The sequence below is a fragment of the Danio rerio genome, chromosome 6 (assembly GCF_049306965.1).
Source record: "Danio rerio strain Tuebingen ecotype United States chromosome 6, GRCz12tu, whole genome shotgun sequence".
Classification (NCBI taxonomy): domain Eukaryota; kingdom Metazoa; phylum Chordata; class Actinopteri; order Cypriniformes; family Danionidae; genus Danio; species Danio rerio.
Genome location: NC_133181.1, coordinates 10,154,845 through 10,180,431, shown reverse-complemented (window position 1 = coordinate 10,180,431; position 25,587 = coordinate 10,154,845). Strand labels below are relative to the sequence as shown.

Here is a 25,587-nt window from a genome sequence, read left to right as displayed (position 1 = left end):
AGCCAGAACTCCAATCATAGTGCTCATTAAATCTGAAATTTGCATTTATTTATTATTATTTTTGTTTAATTTGCATTTATTTTAGTTTTGTATAATTTGTGTTTTTTATTTATTCGGTTTTCTTTTTCAGTTCATGAAAAAGTTGTTTGACCACCAGGTTTAGTCTTTGTTTACTAAAATAACCTTGTAGCAGGCACCATTTTAAAACCATGACGGCTGAGACAGTGAGATGAGCAAGTTCAAGTGCAAAAAGGTTTTATTGGCATCTCAACAGTACACAGTGAAATGAGACCATGTTTATCCAGTTACCACATAAAAATCACACACAACTACACAAAACAGTAGGAGACACACAAACAACACAAAACACCTCAGAACCAAGGGTTAAAGAGTAAACTACCTGACGATGTAAAGTGCAACCTGGTGCAAACAGTGCAAGACACAGACATTAAAGTGCATTAAACAATTCAGAAGCAGAAACATTACATTTATCAGTAAACACAGTTCCTAGTGCATGTGTTTGGAGGTAGTTCAGTTGATGCAGCTGCTCGGGATGCTCTTGAGCACAGGTGTCAAATCCAGTTCCTTGAGGGCCGCAGCTCTGCACAGTTTAGCTTTAACCCTGATTAAACACACCTGATCAAACTCATTAAGTCCCTCAGGCTTGTTTGAAGGTGTGTTGAAGCAGGGTTGGAACTAAACTGTGCAGAGCTGCGGCCCTCCAGGAACTGGATTTGACACCTGTGCTCCTGAGGGTCCCTCTATAGAGCATGATATGGATAGGGGGACAAGCTTTCCTAAGACACCTACAGTTTTGTCAGGATCTGTAAGTGTTGACAGATGAGGACAGTGTTGAAACAGCACTGGAACTGGTTTAGTGTTGAGAATCAGCTCTGGTTTGCTTCTTGCAGGCACATTTTCTCTCAATCCATTACAGGACGTTCAGGCACAACGGTGTTTATAAAACAATAATTTATTTGAGTCTCATGACAAGAAGATGTAGAAGATCAGATGATATAATCTTCTTGACGGAGGGGTCTGGAACTTCTTTTTTTTTCTTTATCTGGTGACCTGAAACAAGCAACACACACATTTGTTGGTCTCTATGTTACACACACCTCCTGTATAAAAATGGTCAGGAAAGAAAGTGTAGAATTGAATACCTTGAACCAGCGATGGCTGCTGAGTTTCCCCAAAGCGATCCTCTTCTTGGGGCTCCTCTGCAGGCAGGACTGGACCAGTTGGCAGCACTCTGTGGAGAAAGATGGAGGAGTCTGATTATTAATACCTAAACTACATCTACTTGCTTTAATAATCACAATCCAAACAATAAGATTTGATGATGCTGAAACATGAAGCCCAAAACTAATGAACATCACTGAATTATTCCTCTGTGTCATTTAGATTAACAGTTGGCTTTCCTTGCTGTAATGAATGGCCAGCTCACCTTTTGACAATCCAGGTTTGATCCAAATCCTTTCATCTGTCAAGTCCAGGTCACTGTGTTTTGGAGGTTCTCCACACAGCAGCTCATACAGGAGAACCCCCAGTGACCAAACAGTTGCTGCTTTTCCATAATATCTGCCACTGGATCTAAATTCAGGTGGACAGTAATCTTCAGTCCCTGAAAAAAGAAGATTTTCTTCATTAGTGACAGTAAGAAAGCTGATGCTGTTCAAAATATGGAGTTGAAGAAGTAAAATCTCAAACTGCAGACTTGTAGGACAATACATACCACAGAATGTTGTATATGCTGAGGTCTTCAGAAGGTCACCGCAGCCAAAGTCGATGAGCTTCACTTCCAGAGTTTCCTTGTTTATCAGCAGGTTTTCTAATTTAATGTCCCGATGGAGGACCCCTCGCTGACAGCACATGTGGGCAGCCTGCACTACCTGCCACATGATGTGCCGTGTCATGTTCTCGCTGAGGGTTCCTAAGTGCCGCTCCAGGAAATCAAAAAGGTCTTCGCAGGGTGAGGGACGCTCCAAGATCATTATATAGGAGTCGGGACGCTCCTGCCACTCCAGCATCTGGATTATCTGAGGAACGGTCGGACCATGGTTGGCAAGAATGGTTAGAGCAACCTCTAACGGAAGGGGTGTAGGATGACCAGGCTGTAGAGGAAAGACATTTGTTGTCAGTGATGTTTAAAATCCTTTTTGGCTCTAATAAACATATCTTGAAGTAAAAACCAAGAAAGCTGCTTACAATGCTGAGGTAATCCATGTCACTGCTCTTCAAAACCACCTTCATTGCCACCTGATCAACAGAACAGATCATTAGTAATTGTAGCCCTGTGCTCTGTGCTCAAATCATCACAGTCATTCAACTTTTTCAATGTCATGTGACACAATAACCAGACTTGAACAGACACTGAGAGAAATATTTTGCTAGATGTAGAGAGTAAAAATAATACCTCAAGACCGTCCCTCACACGAACTGCTTCGAACACTGTCCCGTATCCTCCCTGGCCGAGCTTTTTTACAATTCTGTAGCGGCCCAAAATGTCATCTGCAAAAAGGAAAATGAGTAAACATTTCAGAGAACACACAAGAGGATTAAAGCTGACATTTTAATTCATAATTTGAAAGAAAATTTGTCTATTATTTTGAATATTTCACATTTCTTCACAACTCAAGTTTATTAAAGCCTTTTACTTAAATTAAGTAGATAATTAACACAATTAATTAATTAATTATCAATTTACTGTCGATGTCTTGATCTGGATCTTGGACCTGCTGACCACCAAGGCTGTTGCTGGAGTTGGATGAGCTGCTGGAAGTGGAGCTGGATGTCTTGCTGGACCTGGACGTCCTGCTGGTGTTGGAGCAGGACTTCCTGCTGCAGCTGCTGTTGGAGCTGGACGTCCTGCTGGAGTTGCTGTTGGTGCTGGACGTCCTGCTGGAGGAGCTGGAACTGGAGCTGGCCTCGTCAAGACTCAGGCCGCTGCTGGTATCAGTTTCCGTAAGTTTAGGATTCTCCACAGAGAAATCCATAAAACAATCATAATATTCATTATTTCTCTCCTCAGAGGTGACACTTTGAGCAGAGAAGTAAGAAGAAGACGACCCGCTCCTCATCTTTTTTGATGGTCGCCTCTCCTCAACGGGCTCGAGATGGTCGAACGCCTCGTTGGGGCAGGATTTTGTTTGCGCACCATGATGGAAATTTTGCGCAATAACGCAATCGCTGTCAGAAAAACAATCTCTCTTTCTCTTCTGTCCCATGATCTCAAAAGCGGTTTGATAAAACATTAACGCTGTTGAATTCGTGTAACGCAGACAGAAAAATCAAGCCAAATGACAAATCTGTACAGAGAAGCTGTTTAAGAATGCAAGACATTCTAAATGTTCTATTCTAATTATGACGCAACAGCAGAGGTTTGTGTTATTTGAAACGCAGTGGGAGAAATTATGATACAGAAAAAGAATTATGTAATTCCGGCCAAATAGACCTGTATAAATATACACATGCTCATATTTTTAATAAAATATGTTTAAATATACTTAGATTTAATAAGATGTCACAAAAATAAATACATTTACTAGGCCTATATACATTTTACTCTTGTTTTACTACATTTTATATTGGCATATCTAACCTACAGGCATGATTTTATATATATATATATATATATATATATATATATATATATATATATATATATATATATATATATATATATATATATATATATATATATATATATGTGTGTGTGTGTGTGTGTGTGTGTGTGTGTGTGTGTGTGTGTGTGTGTGTGTATTTAAGGCAATAAACATTACATTTTTATTTGTGGAAAAAATTCTTAAATTTAATTTAAAGAACAAAATAAGCTCACATTTGTTCGGTTTTGTTCATTAAACTCAATGCACGAATGCCTGTAAAAACGAAGTCTAAATATATGGTCTGTTTTTTGCATTTGTTTTCCTTTCGATATTAATTTCCGAAATATTTTATTTCAGATATACGTTCATTTAAAAGCCCCAGCACAATTCAGTTCGTTTAGCTTTTCGGCTATTTGGTCATTTGGTAAATATCAAATATATGTGAAGTTATTACATTTTTATTCATTTAAATGTTTTTTTTCTCACGTGTCAAAAGATTAAAATTCAATAAATGAGTTGAATGAATTAACGAAACGTTTTTCCTCCTTTTTCTGCATTGTTCCTGTGGTCTAATATAGTAAGTATTTATCAAGCGTTGTCACGCCAGCCAGTTCAACACCAAGCAGCTGTAGACGCCAATTTACGTCAAAAGACCTGCTACCATAAAATATTTTTAAAATAATATGTTTGTTGGGTTTTTACAATAATATAGACATAACAATACATCTTCAAAAGACACGCATAGAAAAATATCAACACAAAACAAGGGAGAAAAAAGAAGAAGAAGAAAAACTCCAGCTCAGATTATAAAACAGGATTATACCCCGAATAAAACAGATCAGAAAAAGGGCTAATACTTCGCTTGTCTTTCAGATAATACTACAGTTACAACATTCATCTTAGCAAGGGCAAAGTCTAGTTTCCAAAACCATATTAAAGTGTAGACTTTATTAATTCCAAAGGGAAATTCACGTCACAGCAGAGTTCTCCATATAAGATCAATAAAATAAATAATTAAAATATGAAGTCCAAACCTTAGAGAGAAAAAAAAAGTTTTGTTTGTGTAAAATACATTTAAGTAGGCTACATTAATATACACTCGAGCTATCAAATTGTTTATTTGTGCTGTTATTAACTATAGCTTACAGGTAACGTGCTTTCATAATTTCACACAAGAATATTTTCAACAAGAACTTTTATTTGGAGAAAATGTCAATATAAAATGTCCCCCTTTCCATTTCCTTCTGTTTAAACTCTCAGAAAAAAATGGTACAATGTTGTACCAAAGAAAGGTACAAACCCTTGTCACTGGGGCAGTACCTTTTTATGGAACAAAATTGTACCTTTAAGACAAAGAAACTAATTTGTACCATTGCAGTTTGTACCTCTAAGAACGATTTATACCATGGGAAACCAAAATGTACCTTCATCAAAGATACAAATGTTTTACCAGTTGTTTTGTATTATTGCATTATAGAACTTAATAATTATTGTTTATGAGTTTCTTTAAACATATGCTTTTAAATGATGATTCATGTTTTAATATGAAAATTATTTATAAATCTCTTTGCTATTCCAGAAATATTTATTTTCATAGATATTGTAACAAAGAAGGAGTTGTCCAACACTTATGTACATTCTCAGAAATAAAGGTACAGGAGCTGTCACTGGGGCAGTAACTTTTCAAAAGATATATATTAGTACCCAAATGCACCTAAAAAGTACCTCTGAAGTACCATTATGGACCCTTCAGGTACAAATATGTACCGTTTGAAAAGGTACCGCCCCAATGACAGCTCCTGTAGCTTTATTTCTGAGAGTGTACCTTTTTATGAGAACAATTATGTACTTTCATTCGAATTGTACTACAAAAGGTACAGAACAGTATCATAAGAGGTCTTTTCTGTACCATATGAGGTACAACTTTTACAAAGGTACAAAACTGGCCCTCAAGGAACATTATTTGTACCACCGTGTACCTCTTTTTCTGAGAGTGTATATAATATAACGAATAGAGTTTTCTGCAAATAAATTCTCTAAAAGCAAATTTAGGTTGAGTTTGATTATTTTACGCAAGGGTAAATTTGGTTTACAGTCTTGAGTCCTCATTTCATAACAGAACCACACAAAAAAAACTAAAATAGTGACAACAACAAATGAGCACAAAGACATAAAACATAAACATACAAAACACTCTCTTTTAATAAGTAAATAAAACAATAAAGAATAAATAAATAATCACTTTAAATATATAAAACAATCTATAAAATGTAAAATATACAAGTCATAAACATACCTCTGCTTTAGTCTATATGCCAAAGATGGCCAAACATAGGACCTGTGGGCCAAAGCCCATGGTAACCTTTGATTTGGCCCGCCATGCTATCTGAAAATTATGAAGAAAGTTGGGGGAAATGGCTTTAAAAGAGATTGTCATTTCAAATTCAACATAACCTTTTGTTTGTTAAATTGTTGAGCTAGAAAAAAGCTAACTATAATTAAATGTTTCAGTTAAATGTTGTAATTGAATCAGATTTTTTTTGTACATGTAAAAACTGTTCAAAGGACAGAGGACAATGCACAAGACATTTGCGAGCAAATCAAGGGAAAGGCAGGTGCAGCTTGACTAATTCATTCAGCAATGATCTACATCTTGAAAAAAGGGAATTGTTTATAGTTTTACTGTAAGAAGTTCATTACAAAATGTAAAGTTATTTATACATATGAAGTTTTTTCTGTTTATTTATTCAAATAATAAATTGGTAAATCATGATGGCTTTAATGTAATACAGGTGGTATCTAACTTTGGCCCACCACCCTAAATCAAGTTTTTTTTAGACCTTCAAAAAAGTTTGGGCACCCCTGTTCTACGCCTCTAAATGTCTATGGCTGCTGGTATGGAACTATTTTTGTATCGTTTAGTTCTACAGCTTGATAATGTTGAAGACACATTAAAAGTAGTTTATTAAATAAAACACAAATGAACATTACCTACAAAAAAACAAACAAACACAAAACGCACATCATGGCAAATCCAGAAAATTGATGAAGTGAACTGGTCCTTTTATTTTTCTATAAATAACCTATCTTGAAATTTGATCTGTCACAATCACCTTAATTTGTGTAAATTAATCAAATGTGGCCTATGTAAAAGGATAAGAGCGGGAACTTTTTAGAAATAAGAACTTTCTTCATCCTCGAGTTACCCACTTGGGGGTGCTGTTGTCGTAAAAACAACGACATTCACAGATTCTTTTTGACTATTTTAATTTTTATTTTTAGTTGTATTATCTATATTATCGCCGTAATACATTGTTCTTGACTTCATGTTATTTCTAGTCATTGTAGGCTGCATTTAATCAAAAATAATTTATTATATTTAGTATTTATCACACGTATATTTATTTGTGTTAACTAAATATTTGAATGGTTTGCAGAAATAACTGATGCAGTGGTTTTGTTAATGTAATAGATTAGTTTAATTTAGCAATGTAATTTGTTTCTTAAGTAGGCGATATACCAATTATAAATATGTAAGCGATATTTCAACGTGCGCACGAATCAATGTTCTTATAACATTCAACGTAATTTAAAAGTCGCTTAGGTTTATAGGGATTTATCTTCGGTAAATTCACAAAAAAAACTAAAACCTTTGTTAAAACCTTTGTAAAACCTAAAAACAAACCGGTAAACCTTTGGCTTAATTTCATGTCGCAGGTTGATGACGTGGCGTTTCTGTAGAGACCAAACAGCTTCTTGTTCGTTGTCGGTTGTGTCGCTTTCCCTCAGCGGAATATAATCGTGTAATTTACACATAATTGACTGTAAAAGTTGCATCTTCACCCAAGATATGAGAAGGAAGAAGGTAATCGAGTATTTGACAATCAACAGGAATCTTTTTATTTGAATCTGGAGTCGTTTTTTCAAGTGCAATGGGTCCTTCAGGAGACGAAATATACCCAGAGCTCAGGGATTTGGTGGAAGACACCAGAGAAATATCTGAAGACAAGTTTAACGACGTTCTTTCAAAATTAAAAGGTAAAGATAAACAAGACGTCTGCCTGTCTTATATTTGTTGTTGGAGAATATGGTTTGTTAGTATTTTTATCCAAGTGTTCTCTTACAAAAAAAAAAAAAAAAATACAAAAATTTCCTACAGGATTTGCAGCTCATTTCCATGTAACGTTAAGAATACCTGCAAGTGTTTTATGAAGGAAACAACATTTATGCAAGAATTACAGCAATCCTACAGGTCTAATAAAATATACAGTTCCAGCAGGATTATTGCGCAGGGTACATATGAAGTTGGATAAATTTCAACATGAAACAATGTATTTTCACAAGTTATTTATAAATATTTTAAAAATTAGAAAAAGCAATTAATTTGAATAAATTAAATAAAAATGAATTAAAATAAAACGTAAAAGTGTGCAACTTTTAGGTTCATGTATAATATTGAAACTTTTTGGATGTTTGCATAAATGCATAATTTGAATGGTTTAGATTTGATTTTTATAATTAGTTTGATTTTTATAATTGCCTATAGACCATTTCAATGTGGTCATGTCATTGTCCCATGAACATTTCCTGCTTCATTTCATAACTGTAACAAGAGGCAATTCAATCCTAACTTCATGTTATAACGGCTAGCATAACATTATTTATCAACATGTGGCTCTTTTTGAAATGTCGGCAGTTATAGAAATTAAAAATATAAATCAGGAAATGCCTCGGGACCATTGCTTTTGTTTACATCCCTCAAAATGGTCTATAATCTATTCATAAGTATACTTTTATTTATTTATTTATTTAGTATTATTTATTTGTTAGAACTCATTTTGTATTGCTACCAACAGTTTCATGAATTAAAATTACAGCAAGGGACACAATTTCTTCTCCTTACAAAAAATGAACCATTATTTAATTACCAAAATAATATATATATATTTTTAGATCACAGCCATGACTCTCACTGAGGTAAAGTTGGTTTGATATTCGCATATTCACACATTTTAACCGTCCTTATATTAATGTTTACCACCCTAATTTGAATATTGGGCCTGAAATCTCATTTAAGTATGACTTCAAAACAACATTAGCACTATTTAATTGACTGTGAACAATGTTGTACTTTGATAGTCATTTGTGGCTAATATGATTTCCCTAATAGGTGGAATTTGCAAATAATAATTTTCTCAAATTAAATTATTAAGGAAAATGTGAGAATATACAATCAACTTTATCTCAATATGCCTCTCCTACATGAATGAGCTGCCTTAAACCTTTTCTCATGTTCAGAACTTCTAGACCTGAAGTCTTTAGGAGATCAGAGGGATCTGGAGGTGTGTAAACTGAGACTTTACACTCATGGTGTGCTGCAGTACTGCTCCTCTTCTCTGAGATTCAGTCCAGCCAGGATTCAAGGAGGCTACGCAGCTCTCACACAGATAGCAGACCTCCTAAGGTATTCAGATTTGAAATGCACAGTGGTTTCTATTGAGGTAAAGTTGGTTTTATATTGACACTTTCAGACGTTCTTCTTAATATAATTTCAGAAAAATATATTAATTACAAATTCTGAATAGGGGAAATCATATAAGCAGCCAACGGTAATCAAAGTACAACATTGTTCACGGGCAATTGAATGGTGCCTACGTTGTTTTAAAGTCATACTTAAATGTGATTTCAGACCCAATAATCAAAGTAGCATGGTAAACAATATAGGGACTGTTAAATGAAAGAATCTGCAAATATAAAACCAACTTTACCTCAGTGTTGTTTTTATGTGCAGTGTCAAAGGAGATTAATGCATGTTTCTGTCTGTCTAGCACATGTTGCGTTGGTCTGGCTGCTTTCAGAGACATCGAGGTGTTCAGTCATGAATTTCTGCCATCAGTGGTGGAAAGTCTTCTTTTTCTTGCAGAGCGTCTCATGAACAGAGCTCTGAGGGTGAGATATTACAGCATTCTAAATCACATAGTGACCCTCACATAACAAAGTTTGATGCAAGAAAAACTCTTTTCATGGTAATATAAAGCCATAAATGTCTGTTATTATTTCTGATTAAATATTAATTATGATGTCTACACAGCGGGGAAAATAAGTATTGATGTTTTTTTCCTGGGAATAATATTTCTAAGGGAGCTGTTGACATGGAACTAAACAAGATTTTGTTAAAAACCCAAACAATAAAAACATAAAAATAAAACAAAACTAAAAAATCTGAAAATGTTGTGTGTGTAATAATAACAATTGAATGATAAAAGGAGGAACCACTGAACTAGTAAATTGTATTCAACACTGATATAAAAGTCTTTTTAAGTGGATGTTAATATAATAATAATAGTAAAAATACTTTTATTGTAGTACAAATTATTTCCTTTCTATGTTAATGTAACAATAACAATAATACTTTTATGTTTTGTGGCAGGTACAAGTATTGTTTACTATTAATAGCGAACAATACTTATGCTTACCATAAATAAATTACTAAAACTTGTTACACTTAAAATAATTAACTTAATTTACTACTGAAAACTGTCATAAATTGTGTTAATTTAATTGTAACACTTTTTACAGTGTTATAATAATGGAATGACAAAAGGAGAAAGTACTGAACTGCTGAAATGCATTTAATACTTCATATATAAAAGGCTTTTTTGGTGATGGCAGCTTAAAGACGCCTCTCATATGAAGAATGAAGTCACATGCATTGCCCAGGTGTGATTTATTTCACAGACTTCACCAGAGTGTAAAGATTTTGATGGTTCTGTGGGTCTCATTTATCAAATCTCATCTTTAATTTGTATTTTTTATGAGATTCTGAGATTAAATCATTTCTCTCTCCAACAGGACAAGGCACCTAGTGAGATGATTCGTTTGTTTAGAAAAGTCTTTGATTCCATCGGCTGGCTTCTCAGGGCTCACAGGCATCTCATTCATCATGGTAACTTCTGTAAATTCTTCCAGCTTGTGAACTCCACAGAGTGTGTGTGTGTGTTTGTTTATAGATTGTTTTTCAGCTTGAAATGAACTGAAACCTTGTTTTTCCATTCTCTCCTCAGTGCTGAGATGTAAACATTATGAGAGTGTTCAGATCTGTGAGGATGATGACGTCTCCATTGTTACTGTCACCTTGTGGAACGATATCTTCAGGACAAACAGGTACAACAGAAAAGCCGCTTAATACAGCTCTTTTCCATGGTTCACACCTCTCCCCCTTGTTTTTGCAGTGCCGTCTTGGCTGAGATGGGAAACAGGGCTCTGACCGACATCATGGATGATATTGTGTATAAAATGTCCAGTAGCTCAAACCCTGTGATTGGCAGAGCAGCAGTGAAGACTCTTGTTCTGATTTTAGACCACAGCAGCTCTACCCAACAGCTCATTCAGAGACGATACAGAGGTACAATCACTCTTTATAGAGCTCAGCACATCTTCCAATACAGTCCCTAAGGGTTCTGAACAAAATGTCAATGCTTGGTCCTCCAGGTTTGTCTGATTTGGCTGAGAAGGACTGGCGTGGTAAAGGCTTTGACTCAGCTCTGGATCAGCTTATTGATCACCTGCAATTAGATGTCCCATGGAAAGAACCTAAGGTGCTATAAAATGATGTATCACACTATTTTAAAGTTGCTGATTTAGTTTTGGAAGTCCAAATTACATGAATTCAAGGCCAAAAAAAACACTAATTTACATAAATGGAGGCTATTTGTACCACAACAACGCGTAACACTTTAGAATAATGGTCCATTAGTTAATGTATTTACTAATATGAACTAAGTATAAATAACAATCTTCTAAAGCATTTATTAACCATAGTTCAACATGAACTTAAAAGTGCTTGTGAGCTAACATGAACTAATGTTATTTAATTTAAATAATGTTAACAAACATGAATAAACACCGTAATACATGTATTACTAATAGTCTGTTCATATTCGAATAATTCAATCGTGTCCATTATGTAATTGTGTTTCTCTGACCCCTTTTTAACAGTGAAACTGGTTGTGTTTTGCTCTTCCATCCTCTTTGTTCAAGAAATGACGAACAGCATCAAGCAACACTGTGTGGGATTAGAATCTGGCATCTGTCAGTAAACTGTAGAGGTGTTCATATTCTTCATTATTTCTCCACTCTTCATCATAGGAGTCGTCTGAGGAGTGTGTGAGGGCAGCGTGTGTGATTCAGGCAGCCTGGAGAGCTCATTTGACCAGAAGAAGACTGAAGAAACTCCCCAGAGCCGTCAGCACTTTACAGCGCAGCTTCAGGTCAGGACATCATCAAGTCGAGATCCTCTGAATACAGCACAGCTATGAAGAAAACTGCACTTTAGAGATGCTATACACAGTGCAATTTTTATTCTTCTTTTCCAAAGTGATGTTCAGTATTATTGGCCCACTTAAGAATTTTTTTTCGATTGTCTACTGAACGAGCCACTGTTGTTCAAACACTGTTGTCCTAATGATCCTTACTTGTGTAGTTAACAAAACAGCCTAGTTAAGTCTTTAAGTTGCACTTTAAGCTGAATACTAGTATCTTGCAAATGAAGTAGAAAAGTATTATGTACTGTCATCATGGCAAAGATGAAAGATATTATTAGAAATTAGTTTTAAAAACTATTATGTTTAGGGTTGTGTTGAAAAAAAAACTTCTCTTTGTTAAAAAACTTTGGAAATCGTTTATTAAATTAAAATTTCACAAGACAATAGTGACTTCAACTGTATGTACATTTGAAAATTAGGGAAAAGCGGAGACAGCAGCAGGAACACACCGAGAGACGACGTGCAGAAGAGGAATTACGCCATCAAGTGTGTTTGAGAAGACAGAGAGCCATGAGACTGTTCCGCCAACACCAGCTGCATCTGATGGAGATTCTACCAGCCGGTAACAAACACTTCAGATCTACTGGATCAGTTCAGCCCAAAGGAGTTTGGTGACCAAGTTTATTCTGAATAATAATAATAAAAAACTAAATACATTGATAATTATTAATACAGCTAAAATAACAGAGAAATATTGCTAAAATAAAAAATGAAAACTCGCATAACTGAAATAAATTAGAATTACATTTTAAATAAAAAAATATATATAAACCCTCCTGTGAAATGATTATATTTCTTATGTAGAAAGTCATGTTTCTTTTAATTCAACAGGAATAATAATAATTGTAAATTTCTCAATATTATTAGCCCTATTATTCGTTTTTTTAAGACTAAAGAAACAGTTGCCCAATGACTTGTCTATCAAACCGAGCATCAGGTTGGGGAAGAAAGGGGATTTAAATGACTTTAAACATGGCATGGTTGTTGGTGGCAGATGGGTCTGAGTATTTTAGACACTGCTGATCTACTAGGACTTTCACGCACAACCATCTCTAGGGTTTACAGAGAATGGTCCAAAAAAGAGAAAATATCCAGTGAGCGGCAGTTCTGTGGGTGCAAATACCTTGTTGATGCCAGAGGTCAGAAGAGAATGGCCAGACTATTTTGAGCTGATAGAAAGGCAACAGTAACTCAAAAAAAACACTCGTTACAACTGAGGTATGCAGAAGAGCATCTCTGAATGCACAACATGCCCATTAGTACCAATTAAGCATCATGTCAACACCACTGCCTACCTGTTGCTGACCATGTCCATCCCTTTATGACCACAGTGTACCCATTTTCTGATGGCTACTTCCAGCAGGATAATGCGCCCTGTCATTAAGTGTGAATCATCTTAGACCGGTTTCTTGAACATGACAATGGGTTCACTGTACTCAAATGGTCTCCACAGTCACCAGATCTCAATCCAATAAAGCACCTTTGGGAGGGAGATTCCCATCATGGATGTGCAGCCGGCAAATCTGCAGCAACTGCGTGATGCTAGCATGTCAATACGACCAAAATCTCTGGGGAATATTTCCAGTACCTTATTGAATCTATGCCATGAAGGATTAAGGCAGTTCTAAAGGTAAAAGGGGGTCCAACCCGATAATTGTAAGGTGTACTAATAAAGTGGCCGGTGAGTCTATATATTAAATTGTGTATCAGGTCAAGGAATAAAAATAAGACTCCTTTAGAAATCTAAAACCAAATTAAAACAGTAAATACAGTAAATCAATATTTAAAACTGAAGACAAATTACAAATATGTAAATAAAAGTTTAAAATTGCAACTATAACCTAATGACTTAATTATATTAAAAGTATAAATAGCAAAAGCTCAATTCAATTGTTAATAATAGATAAAAAATAACTAATTTTATAACCTCAAATTTGTAAAAATAAAGAAAATTGTTTAGTATTATTGCATTAAACTATTCATATATTTTTATTATTTATATTATTTTTTATTTTTGTTTAGTTTTAATACATCAAATGAAACTGAGAAATGTAATTGAATGGTCTTAGGTAACTATAATAACCCTGACGCAAGCAAATAAATGTATTTCATGTCCACCTCTGTCAGGTCAGGTGCAGAGATACCTGGGGGAGCTGGAGAACAAGGCAGCGCTGGTGATTCAGAGAGTGTGGAGAGGACACAGAGAGAGACGCCACTTCCAGCAGCACAAACACATCCTCAGACGACACAGAGCTGCTGTCACGCTGCAGAGAGCCGTGAGCCATTTTAGTTTTTCATTTTCTTACATTTCATTTTTGTACCTATATTTTCATGTGTGTACTGCAAACAGCATTTCTGTGAGACTCATCATTTCAGAAAGGCTTGAATAAACTCCACCACAAATATATGAAATAAACTTACTTAGTATTTTTGACTAATGAGCTGTAAATTCAGCTTCATTCAATTCTGTCTCTACCACTGACTGCTGTTTATCTGATGTAAGGCAGGAAAAGCAGACATGCATGTGGGAACGGTGGGCGGGGAGAAGCAGCTCATCTGCATTTAAAGCCACAGGCTACAAACAGCTACACTGTACTCAGACACCAAAACGGGCAGATTCTGGAGGCTATAATAAATTATCTGATGGATATTTTGAGCTGAAACTTTGCAGACACATTCTGGAGACACCAAAGGCTCATCTTAAATCTCGTAAAAGGGGTAAAATAGGTACCCAGTAATATATAAACCAAGTGCAAACCTTACATTAGTTTATTTTTTTAAATTCCCTAATAATTTTGATCATCCACATGCTCGTTATCTTGTCAGGTTCTGCTTTTTTTAAAACGTCGTAAAGCACAGAGGAATATTCTTACACCACTGAAAGCACCCAAAGGACTGACAGACAGCAGAAGAACAGAGCTCAGAAAGCAGATTCAGGAGCACATCTCTCTACATCCCGTGAGTCACAGGAAGATATAGAATCTTTTGTGTTCTCCTGATGTTTGTTGTCTTCTGAGTAAGTGTTGTTGTGTTGTGCAGTCATCTGTGCAGTCAGCAGAGGGCAGCGCAGAGCTCCATCAGAGAGCGCAGAGTCTCCTCCATCGTCACCTGGTCAACAGAGCGTCTGATCGGGCGCAGAAGCAGCACAGACAGGCTCTACTTGCACAGATCAACACGGACATAGAGCTTTTGCTGAGTACGTACCTGAAGTAATGTCTGGAGTATTCTGCAGAACATAAAGCCAAAAGCAGATTCTATCCAAGGGCAACATGTCAGCCATAGCATATGGTTTGTATTTGAAGAAATACTTTTTTTGCTGTTGATTTGGTCATTCAAAAAAAAAAATTTAGTGTGTTTTTTTACTTTAAAGGAGACTTATTTTGCCCCTTTTTACAAGTTAAACAAGTTTTTAGAGTGTGTGTATTAGGTTTGTTTAAAAACCCCAACAAATAATGTTTTATAACTCTTTGAAACTGCCCCTTTTTAGGCTTTGATCTTAATTGTGCTGTTTTGGTGACTGTCACTTTAAATTCAAATGAGATTGTGCTCTTTTTAAAAGAGGGCGGAGCTACAAATGCCTTTGACTGCGTCTAAAATCGCATACTTCTATACTATATAGTATGCTAAAAACAGTATGTCAGCCGAGTAGTATGTCTGAATTCATAGAATTTGAAAACCAGTATGCGAGAAATACCCGGATGACCTACTACCTCTACTACCTTTTAATTTATATTTTTAATACATATTTTCGGGGTTTTATTTAATTGATAGGACAGTAGAGAATATAGACAGGATATTATCGGAAGCAGAGAGAGGAGAAGGATCAGCATAGGACCTTGAGGTTGGAATCGAACTCAGGTCACCGTGAACACCGAAGTGCCATGTCGACGCACTAACCACTAAGCCATTTGTGACGACTTAAATACATATTTTATATATTTGTTTTAAAACTAGTGTTGTAACATTGTGTTAAGTTGATAGTTAAAGCGTAAAATGACAATTGAATCACCATTTATTCTGCCTTATGTGATCTTAAATCTTTTTAAGTTTCTTCCTTTTGCTGAACACACAAAAAAGATATTTTGAAAAATGTTGTTTGCTGGCACCCATTGACATCCATAGTATTTTTTCCCTTTGTTGAAAATCAATTGGTTCCAGCTACCAGCATTTTTTTTTCAAATGTGTATTTTTTGAGTTAACTCAATTTTATTTTGTTGGGAAAACTCTTTAACAAATGCAAAGTTTAAGGCTGATTTAATTTAAAACATAAAAAGCAGAGCTAAAGATTTTGTCTAGTGCAGATGTTCATTTCTGGTGGCAATAGGTGGGTCATTGATTAAAAAAATACAAAATAAAACATTTAAATAGACAAAATATTTAAACTATGCAACAATGAAATTGTATAACTATTTAACATCATAAAATGCCTCTAAATCATAATGTTGACACTCATTTTAGTTTCAGAAGCAAATGTTTTCCAGTTCTGCTTTTTAAAAATGTATTTTTTCCATTTTTATTTGCAACACAGCAGTGGCATGAATATAAACCTGGACCTAACATCTGAATGGAATTCTTGTTTGCCTTCAAAAAGCTGATTGGCTCACACAGAATCTAGCTTCTCAATCGCAGCTTCTTATTGACTCTATTCTGTCTACCTTAAAAACCGCGATGCTTCCGTTTTTCAGCTTCTCATTCACGCTCAAGAAAATACGCAGTTTTAATCTTCTAAGCAAGAGCTTATTATGTGGTCCTGGCGCCATCTTGTGGATAGACATCATCATCAGTCTTTGACTGATGGAGACCGAAGAGCTGTGTTTCAGAAATGATAAATATTTTAAAATAGGCTCAACCCTTATAAATGAACTGCATAGTTGCAATCTAAACAACTACATTCTAGACTAAAATAGCTTCAAAAGTACATAATGTTGCCTAACAGATGGAATATTTGTCAAACTGTAGAGCATCTTCTGCTTGTATGTGGGTGGAGTAATACACAAAGGTGAAGAGGCCTGTGTGCTGTTACTGGCAAAATATATCACGGCTATCAGCCAATCAGATTCAAGAACCAGACAGAACTGTTGGATATATATATATATATATATATATATATATATATATATATATATATATCGCCTTTTTGTAAACAAAGGTTGAGAACCCCTGATCTGAGATTATTGGTTTGTTTCTCCTGTTAGATGCACCGTCCCTGAGGGATGTCAGAGGAGGATGTGAATCTGTTCCTGAGCCGTTCATGTCCGGTAGCTACACGTGCCCGTCAATCCCATAATGCCTTGCTACAGAGTATGCGTCTGCCTTGGTGGAGGACGCTAGGAGATGATTTATCCAACCCAGAGGAGCCCAGGAAAGACTACGACATAGACATTGAGTCACTGTATCTCGGTGGAAGCTAAAAGATGATCTCAGGCTTGATGAAGAAACTTTATTTACTGATATGAAGAAGGCTTTATTTGCAAAAGATGTTTTATATCAGTGTATTTAAAAGAACGGTACATTTGAACAGGTTTTATGTTATGCCAGGGCTTCCATCATGATTAAAGAGCAAGATGATCACATCACAGTGACAGAACGGGTACAGTGAAGCTGAAATCCTTTAGCCATATTCAGATAAATATTCCTGAACAGAAAAGAACTGAAGGCATTCTAATTTAATAATGTTTTATTAAAGGGACAGTTCCCTGCCAAAAAAAGAAAGTTCTGCATTTCTTTGATAGTTTAATCATTTTCCTCCTGTGGTAAACTAAAGAAAACACTTAGAAGGTTTACAAGTTTTGGTTACCACAGACTGAGATTTTTATAGATTTGGGATGACGAAGGTAGTACTTTTTTTAGTGTGTGAACAATCACTTTAAGTAACAGCACGATAATACAAGCGCCATCCCCCACCACAAGTAAACATCTCAGGTACACTAGCAGCCAGTTTTAAGACTCATGTAGTAACTAAATGTAAAAACGGTTTGGTTTTATTTACCTTTTTTAATTAAATTATAGTTTACTGAATGAATCGTGGTTCTGTCTATAAATAATTTCACTTATTATTACAATTTTATTAAAGTGGTTATGCAAAGTTTGTTATTACATTTTATATGCAAACACTTGTCCAATAATGACAAGAAGCTTTGTGTTTTGTTACTTGAGATAAGAAACAAACTTTCATCTTTCAAAATCTGTCCAAATTTCAGAGAATTCAAATAATTGTGACCATTTTATTCTTTTTACTACAAGTCACAGCATGAGATAAGCACGAGTGAACAACTAATTACTCAGTGTTTCAGCAACTTGGGAACATTCATTTTCCTTCCGCTTAGTCCCTTTATTAATCCGTTGTCAGTGGAATGAACCGCCAACTTATCCGGCATGTTATACACATCGGATGCACTTCTGACTGCAACCCAGTACTGGGAAACATCCATACACATTCATTCACACACATGCGCTACAGCCAATTTAGTCTACCCAATTCACCTATAGCGCATGTCTTTGGACTGTGGGGGAAACCCACGGGGAGAACATGCAAACTCCACACAGAAATGCCAACTGACCTAGCCAGGGCTCGAACCAGCGACCTTCTTGCTGTGAGGCAACAGTCCTAACCACTGAGCCACCGTGTCACACCATTTAACAATCAGTATTGATTAATTAAATAAAAGTGTATAGAAAGAGTTCTGCATGTGTTTTATACGACATTAGTTTGCTTTCTTTTCAACTCAAAAAGAAAAGTCTGTGTATGTGTGTGCGTTTGTGTGTGTGTGTTCGACCGCATGCCCATAGTGGCCTAAACTCATGCCAAGGCCCCATTCACTGGACAGCCGTCATTATTTTTTACACTCATGTGAAAACAACAGAGTGGTCCACTCCACCAGCACGATTAAAATAACATTTTCAAGAGCCGAAAAATATGATGGGGGAATAATTGCCTTCTCTTTATGCAGCGTTTTAAAACTGCGGGTAAGTGAGGCCTGCTTTTGGAGGAATCGGAGCCGTGTGTGTGTAGCTGTGTGAATGTAACGGTAATGTGTTTGTGCTTGTGAATGTGTGTGTGTGAGAGAAAGAGATTGTGAATGAATGTGTGTGCACTAGAAGGTAAAAAGGCCAGGTAAGAGCGAAAGCACCGCATCTGCCAAAACACTGCCTTGTTCCGCATGCCAAAGTGGTTTAATTGATTAACTAGAGAAGCCATTTATGCGGGCTTTAATTGTGCCTCAGTTGTAGTTGTATTGCGCTCTCTCTGATTCACTCCGGTCAGATGTTCTGTTCAGATAACAGCTTTGAACTTTTGACCAGACTGTTGCACCAAACTACAAATGGACTGTGAAGAGAAATAAAAGAGGGTCGGGGTCGGGAAGATTTTATTTGAATGTAATAACATTGCGATTACAATGTATTTCTGCTTCAGATAAATGTTGTTCTTTTGAATGCTTGAATGTTTTAGTCAAATACGTCTAAAGAAACGTTTTAGCATTTCCAATCAAATACAGAGCAGTTTTTATATTGATAGTAACTTTAGAGTTTCTTGAGAACCAAATCAGAGTGTATAGGTGTTTCACAGTGTTGCAGCTGGAAGGGCATCCGCCGTGTAAAACATATGCTGGATAAGTTGGCGGTTCATTCCGCTGTGGCATCCCTGATAAATAAACTGAGTAAGCTCAAGGAAAAAGAAAGTATGACAACCCCCACATAGCAAAATTTCTCTGGCCCAGCTCTGGCCCACACAATCAGGTTTTGCTTGGCCCACATGCCGCAGTGAATTACGGTACATGACTGGACCAAATCTGGCTTCCAGACAAGGGCGAAACACAGACCATATCTGGGCCAAGTCTCAGCCAAGTTAATAACTCATAACTGGGCCTGAACTGGGCCTGATAGGTTGGTGTGTCACGATTGCAATGAAATTGATAAACCCATGGAGTGATGCGCTTTAGGCACACTATGGGCACGCTTTTTCTCAAAGTGACCTGATTGGTAGAATTTTTTTTCTTTACTCAAAAATGATTTTAGTGTATTTTAAATGTGGGTCAAGACTGGCCAAACTCACATGGCCCACTTATCAAATTTTTAAATCTGGGCCAAATACTACGTTTTACATCTGGCCCAAATCTTGTGTGCCGCCTTAAAAACGGTGCCACCTCTGCCAAACCCGGGCCATGTTTGGCCCACATGCTGTATGCCAGTGCCGGATGAATGCCTGCTGTGCCAGCTTTTTGCCAAATCTGGGCCAGAAATCTTTGCTACTAGGGAAATCATCATACTAAAATGGAGAAAAATGTGACAATGAAAACAAGCATAAATAGTTTTTTTTTTTTTTTTTTTTTTTTTAAATTAATTAAATTCAATCTTGGTGAGAACTTCAAAAACACACATGAAAATGTTAAAGGTGGTGTGAAGTGCTTTGAAATGTGCATTTTTATTTCAGAAACACGAAGAAAGGGTAGGGTATAGTGTAACTCCTCCCCTTTTTAACGTTTTGTTATCACAGCTCTGCTAGTAAGAGTGGTTGAGCTCAAGCCCATCACATGAAAAGCAAATGAGAAGCGTTTTGAAGGGGGCGGGGCATGTCAGACTGAGAGCGTTTGATTTGATGTGATGAGAAACTGTAGTGTGAGCTGACGTGAATAGAACTGTTGACCCATTTATGCACAAGTGACAGACTACAAGCCTTACATGTTTATATCAGTTTTATGTCTTCTAAATGCAAATTCTGTCACTGTTATGGAGTACGCTAGCTTATAGATATGCTTGATACGAACAAATACTAATCCTAACATCTAAAAAAAAAACTTTATTTTAATTTCATGGAACCTTTAAAATCTAACCGACTCCAATTTCTGAACATTGCTGAATATTTACAATTATACAAGTACAGTAAACAGATTTTATTCACATTTCTTTAAATCATCAGAGTTCCTTGGTGTTGTTAGATGATCATTGACTTGACAATATTGTACTGAATTGTAACACACTCAACTACAACAGAAGTTTACAATACACCAGAAGCACCAGATGCTCCAGTTTTTCCATTTTAAAAGATGCACCTGTCCCACATAATGCAGATTAATGATCATATGCCTTTACAGGGGTTCTCAGAATGTTCTGACTAAAAAAAACACATTTATTTTTAAAAGTGCCATTCGTCAAATTTCCTATAGATAACGTAAAGAATATCAAGTGCATCATTTTTTGACTTTTCTTAAGAAGGGTCAAAAATCAAACTTGATTAAGGCCATTGGGCCAAAGGTAAATATAGTTGTCAATGGTAATTTACTGATTTATTTAATAATATTTTAAAATTAACTAGAAAACTTTGCTTTATATTAACTAACACAGCATATATTACTTTAATTTTATAATGAACTTATTACAGTAAAAAGTTACACTAGACTACAAATAGTCCTTTATCTGTCGAGTGACATTATTTACATCTGATTCACTTACAACATTTAATTGAAACATTTCATTCCAGTTAGCTTTTTCTTTTTGTAGCTCCGCAATAAAATAAACAAAAAAACAAAAGTTATGAAATTAGAATTAGAAATGACGATCTGTTTAAGGCATTCGCCCCAACCCTCTCCATCATTCTCACTCTCTTTTCAGACGGGATGGTGGGTCAAATCAAAGGTTACAGTGGGCCCTACTTTGGGCATCTCTGCTTTAAAGCATAGCTGCCAACACTCCCATTTAGATCACATATTACACTCCCATATTTGTGAGGCCCAATCCAGGCTGGGTTTGACATACAAGTTAGAGGCATGCTTGAAGGACAACTTGCATTTCACTGACATGTTAACCCATGTGATCCATTACCAGAATACAGTACTTCAACATGTTTAACTGGCAAAAGCAACGGCGCTCACAGGGTTAACAAACACAGTGACCCTGCAAAAATGTCAATACGTGTCTGTTGTCGTGTGAATGTTATGGAAGCTTGATCAAAAAAGGAAGATAATAGCAAATTTTATCTTATAATTCTGACTTTTTCCCCTCAAAATGTTGAGCAATTCTTAGAAAAAAAGCCAGAACTTCAGGGATAAAAATGCACAATTACCTTTATTTACAGTGGATGGATTATTCTGTAAGAAATTCCAGCTTTAGCATTATTGCCAAAATTTTAGAAAGTGGAATCAAACTGGACCCCGGTCGACCCTTTTTGTGCGGGCTTTATATCTGATCATTTGTGATGCATTAGTGTATACATCTAAAGCAGTGGTCTCAAACTCATTTCCTGGAGGATCGCAGCTCTGCATGGTTCAGCTTCAGCCACCTCCATCTTATGCCTGCTTAATTCACCTTATTCTTTGCGTAAGAGTGGGCGCAGCCATTTGAAATCTTTTTGGCTCGAGACTTCTGCTCTCATTTACTTCCATTGATTTTTAGATGTTAAAAACAGCTTGTTATTCGGCTTGATGTTGCAAACTGACATTTGCTTCTTACATTATTTTACTTTGTCTGTATAATTATGCAACTGCTTGTTTGTCAAGCAAATAGCTTGATCAGTTTCTTACATATATTATTTCTAGTCATTTCTCCCATTGGAAACTGAATCGAAAGTTCTAAAACAATCTCAAAATCGAGTGCACTTACGCATTGAAGAATAAGGTCAATAGTCTCTAGTAGTCTTGAACAGCTTGATTAGCTGGATCAGCTGTGTTTGATTAGGGTTGGAGCAGAACTGCAGAGCTACGGCCCTCCAGGAATCCAGTTTGAGACCCATGACCTAAAGCATGGATTCATACTCATGGATTTCATAACCCGCTGATCATATTTCATGTACGCTTTTAATTATTTCAGATTAAATGATTTTGCTTAGAAAGAGTGGGTGGTGACAGAAGCCCAGCTCATCCCGCCTACCCTACTGTGATTGGCTGGATCTACGGAACCATCTGAGCCGGTTGGTCCGTGGGCCTGCAGTAAAGAGCACGGTGAAGCAGAAGTAGATGCACCGTCCGCAGGCTCATCCTGGCCGTGTGTAAGGCTCACAACGCCTCCTGGAGGACTGGAGGAGACGGTGCAGCTGCTCACAGTCCACAGGCAGGGATATTGACTGAAAATCACAGATGGAGAGACAAACTTCAGGTTTTTATGGAAAATTTCTTTATATACAAGACATTCAAGTATAATAGCGTGTCAAATGTGAGGTGAAGTTTTCTCTCTGACCTGCTGGCTCCAGGTGAGTTTGGAGCAGGTTGCATGGACAGCATGGCAGCAGGACCTGGAGGAGACACACCTGTCCAGCTCTCGTGACCGGAGAACATCTGCACGCCTGGACTCAGATTGTCTGATAGAGAAACTGCAAAAGGAAAACAGAAGCGAGTAAGCAAAGAATAAACATCAAGAGCATCTAAATGTTACATTAGATTTTTTTCAGATTTCTGAAAAAGGAGAGTTATAAGTTTTTGAGTTTTTTTGAATTTCTCCTTTAGTGTTCCACCTAAAGAAGATAGTCAGACTCGAGCATGAAGTTATACATACCCCTGTCAAATTCTAACTTTTATTTAACCAACAAGTTTTTTTTTTGACTGAAAAGGTTAAACGATGCACAAGAGGCAGCATCAATTTTTTTATGAAAGAAATCTCTTTTTTTTTACTTTTATTTTAAGGTTTTTTTAAGTACAACAGAAAACAACAAACAAACAATATTGTCTCAGAATTTACAAACTTTGCAGGTAAATATATGAATTGCCATACATGTGGGTTCAGCTGTTCAGCTGGGGATACAAAATGTAGTGTTGCACAGTGAGTTTTCATGAAGGGTGCTGGATTTGGATAGAGCCCGTTTCAGGTCTAAAATTTCCAAGAAAGAGTTACCAGGTAGCAAATAATTTTTCGTGGGAATAAGACCTGATAAATCTGAGCCTTTCCAGGTGGATGGAAAAAATATTTCTCATCTTTGAACAAAAAGTGGCAGTCAGAATTTGCCAGCGCTGTGAATAATTTCGGGCTTGACTATGTGTTTGAAACATGGTGGTTCAGTCAATGTTATTTTAGTATCAATAAGTTAACTACTGGTATTTTGTATTTTTTTGTAATAATCAGAATTTTTCACCTCATTTTTATGATTTATTTTTTCATGTCTGTGACAATAGTTTTTAATATATTTTGTTTATTTCAGTTTCTGTTGTGTCGAGTAAATCTAATTGAAAAGGAGAAATATTTCCTTGGCAACTGTGGGTAATATAAATAATATTTATTTTTAAAAGTTTTTAAAATAATGTATTTCAAGTAACACGTGAGTTTTAAGGCTTCAGTTTTGGTTGACTGTAATACTTAGGGCCGAATCCCAAACACATAAAATATTTAAAAACATTCTATATGCAGTTTAAAATGATTAGCCCCCCTGTTTATTTTTTCCCCAATTTCTGTTTAACGGAGAGATTTTTTTCAACACATTTCTAAACAATAGTTTTAATAACTCATTTCTAATAACTGATTTATTTTCTCTTTATCATGATGACAGTAAATAATATTTGACTAGATTTTTTCAAGACACTTCTATACAGCTTAAAGTGACAGTTAAAGGCTTAACTGGGTTAATTGAGTTAACTAGACAGGTTAGGGTAATTAGGCAAGTTATTGTATATCGATGGTTTGTTCTGTAGACTATTATTTTTATATTTAAACTATCCTTGCTCTGTTAAACATTTAGGAAATCTAAAAAAGGGGGTTTAATAATTCTGATTGCAACCGTACATTAGCAAGATTTGATTGTATTATTAATTTACAGCACGGCTTCAATGACACAAGAACTAAAATATGACGAAGCACTGCAAACGATACAATTGAATGAATTCGAAATGACAAGAACATATGAAAGTATTCATTTAAAGCTGCTGATTGTCAACAGAAACAAATATCTCAATTTCACTGCAAAATATGCATATATAAATTACTTTGGAGTTGAGGAGTTTATTGGTGGTGCGCCATGGGAGTGGGTGGGGCTAAATGTCTCTTTTGACACATTTCTCAATTCAACTTTCTGATTGGTTGCATTTTCTGCAGAGCATAACATTTTTCCATCAGAATTCTGCCATTAAACATGATTGCTTGTAAAAAAAAAATACAGATGAATTTATGGCAACAGATGAGTTCAGCACGCCTGTCTGTTCATCAGTTATTAATAAAAAAATATTTTTATGTGATATGATTTAAATTCCGAGCTATTAAATGACATTTTACCTGTGTTATGGCCACGGTGATGATGGCGGGGCAGGTAGGGCGATGGGTACGGGGCTGCCCGATGCCCATGTAGACTTGGGTAGTGTTTATACCCATGGTGATGATGAGTGAGCGGTAAACCTCCTGGATATGGAAAGTTTCCACCACTAGCAGAACACAAAGAGTCTGGGTTTGATATGAACCATCCGCCTGCAAACCAACAGATATGGACACCAGTAACACTGTTAGAATAACACTGATGAATCTTAAGAAAAACAAAGCTTTGTTTATATAAAAAAAAACTGTGAAATGAATGACTAACAGTGCGGGATGCCCATGTGCTGGTTCTCAACTGGAGGTTCTAGATGATTCTTAGGATGACTCCTGTGGAAAGAACATCTCGCATGAGACAAATCTCAAATAAATAAACAACCAATCAGGTACAGATATTATTATCAAATAAACAATCAACACAATTCATACGCACTGGT

At 36.0% G+C, this 25,587-nt stretch overlaps 3 protein-coding genes and 1 long non-coding RNA gene across 5 annotated transcripts in view; 2 read left to right on the top strand and 2 right to left on the bottom strand.

The window, feature by feature from the left end:
- On the bottom strand, positions 1-3,611 carry LOC562898 (serine/threonine-protein kinase pim-1-like). Its single transcript, XM_021474057.3, has 7 exons — positions 2,708-3,611; positions 2,417-2,511; positions 2,209-2,259; positions 1,736-2,114; positions 1,448-1,624; positions 1,164-1,252; positions 1-1,071 (listed from the first exon to the last, which is right to left on the bottom strand). The coding sequence occupies exons 1-7, from the start codon at positions 3,252-3,254 to the stop codon at positions 1,060-1,062; spliced, it is 1,350 nt and encodes a 449-aa protein (XP_021329732.3). The 5' UTR covers positions 3,255-3,611; the 3' UTR covers positions 1-1,059.
- A 3,733-nt stretch (positions 3,612-7,344) lies between these two features.
- On the top strand, positions 7,345-17,947 carry iqcb1 (IQ motif containing B1). Its single transcript, NM_001008622.2, is given in 14 exon segments — positions 7,345-7,643; positions 8,904-9,069; positions 9,434-9,554; positions 10,458-10,551; positions 10,670-10,769; positions 10,838-11,010; positions 11,097-11,203; positions 11,754-11,875; positions 12,349-12,491; positions 14,057-14,205; positions 14,756-14,887; positions 14,969-15,125; positions 17,125-17,150; positions 17,152-17,947. Coding segments are annotated over 14 exon segments (1,785 nt in total). The 5' UTR covers positions 7,345-7,537; the 3' UTR covers positions 17,341-17,947.
- Positions 17,948-20,263: 2,316 nt separating this feature from the next.
- tbx19 (T-box transcription factor 19) overlaps positions 20,264-25,587 on the bottom strand; it is a 24,492-nt gene continuing 19,168 nt past the window's right edge. For both annotated transcript variants that reach the window (XM_073953663.1, XM_073953664.1), the window contains exons 6-9: positions 25,419-25,480; positions 25,118-25,306; positions 23,099-23,231; positions 20,264-22,985 (exon numbers count right to left, since the gene is read on the bottom strand). In XM_073953663.1, the coding sequence (XP_073809764.1) occupies positions 22,748-22,985; positions 23,099-23,231; positions 25,118-25,306; positions 25,419-25,480 (622 nt within the window). In that variant the 3' untranslated portion in view covers positions 20,264-22,747. The remainder of the gene's footprint in view (positions 22,986-23,098; positions 23,232-25,117; positions 25,307-25,418; positions 25,481-25,587) is intronic.
- LOC141386182 (uncharacterized) overlaps positions 21,549-25,587 on the top strand; it is a 17,724-nt gene continuing 13,685 nt past the window's right edge. The window contains exons 1-2 of the long non-coding RNA XR_012407636.1: positions 21,549-23,017; positions 23,112-23,254. This is a non-coding gene — a long non-coding RNA (uncharacterized lncRNA). The remainder of the gene's footprint in view (positions 23,018-23,111; positions 23,255-25,587) is intronic.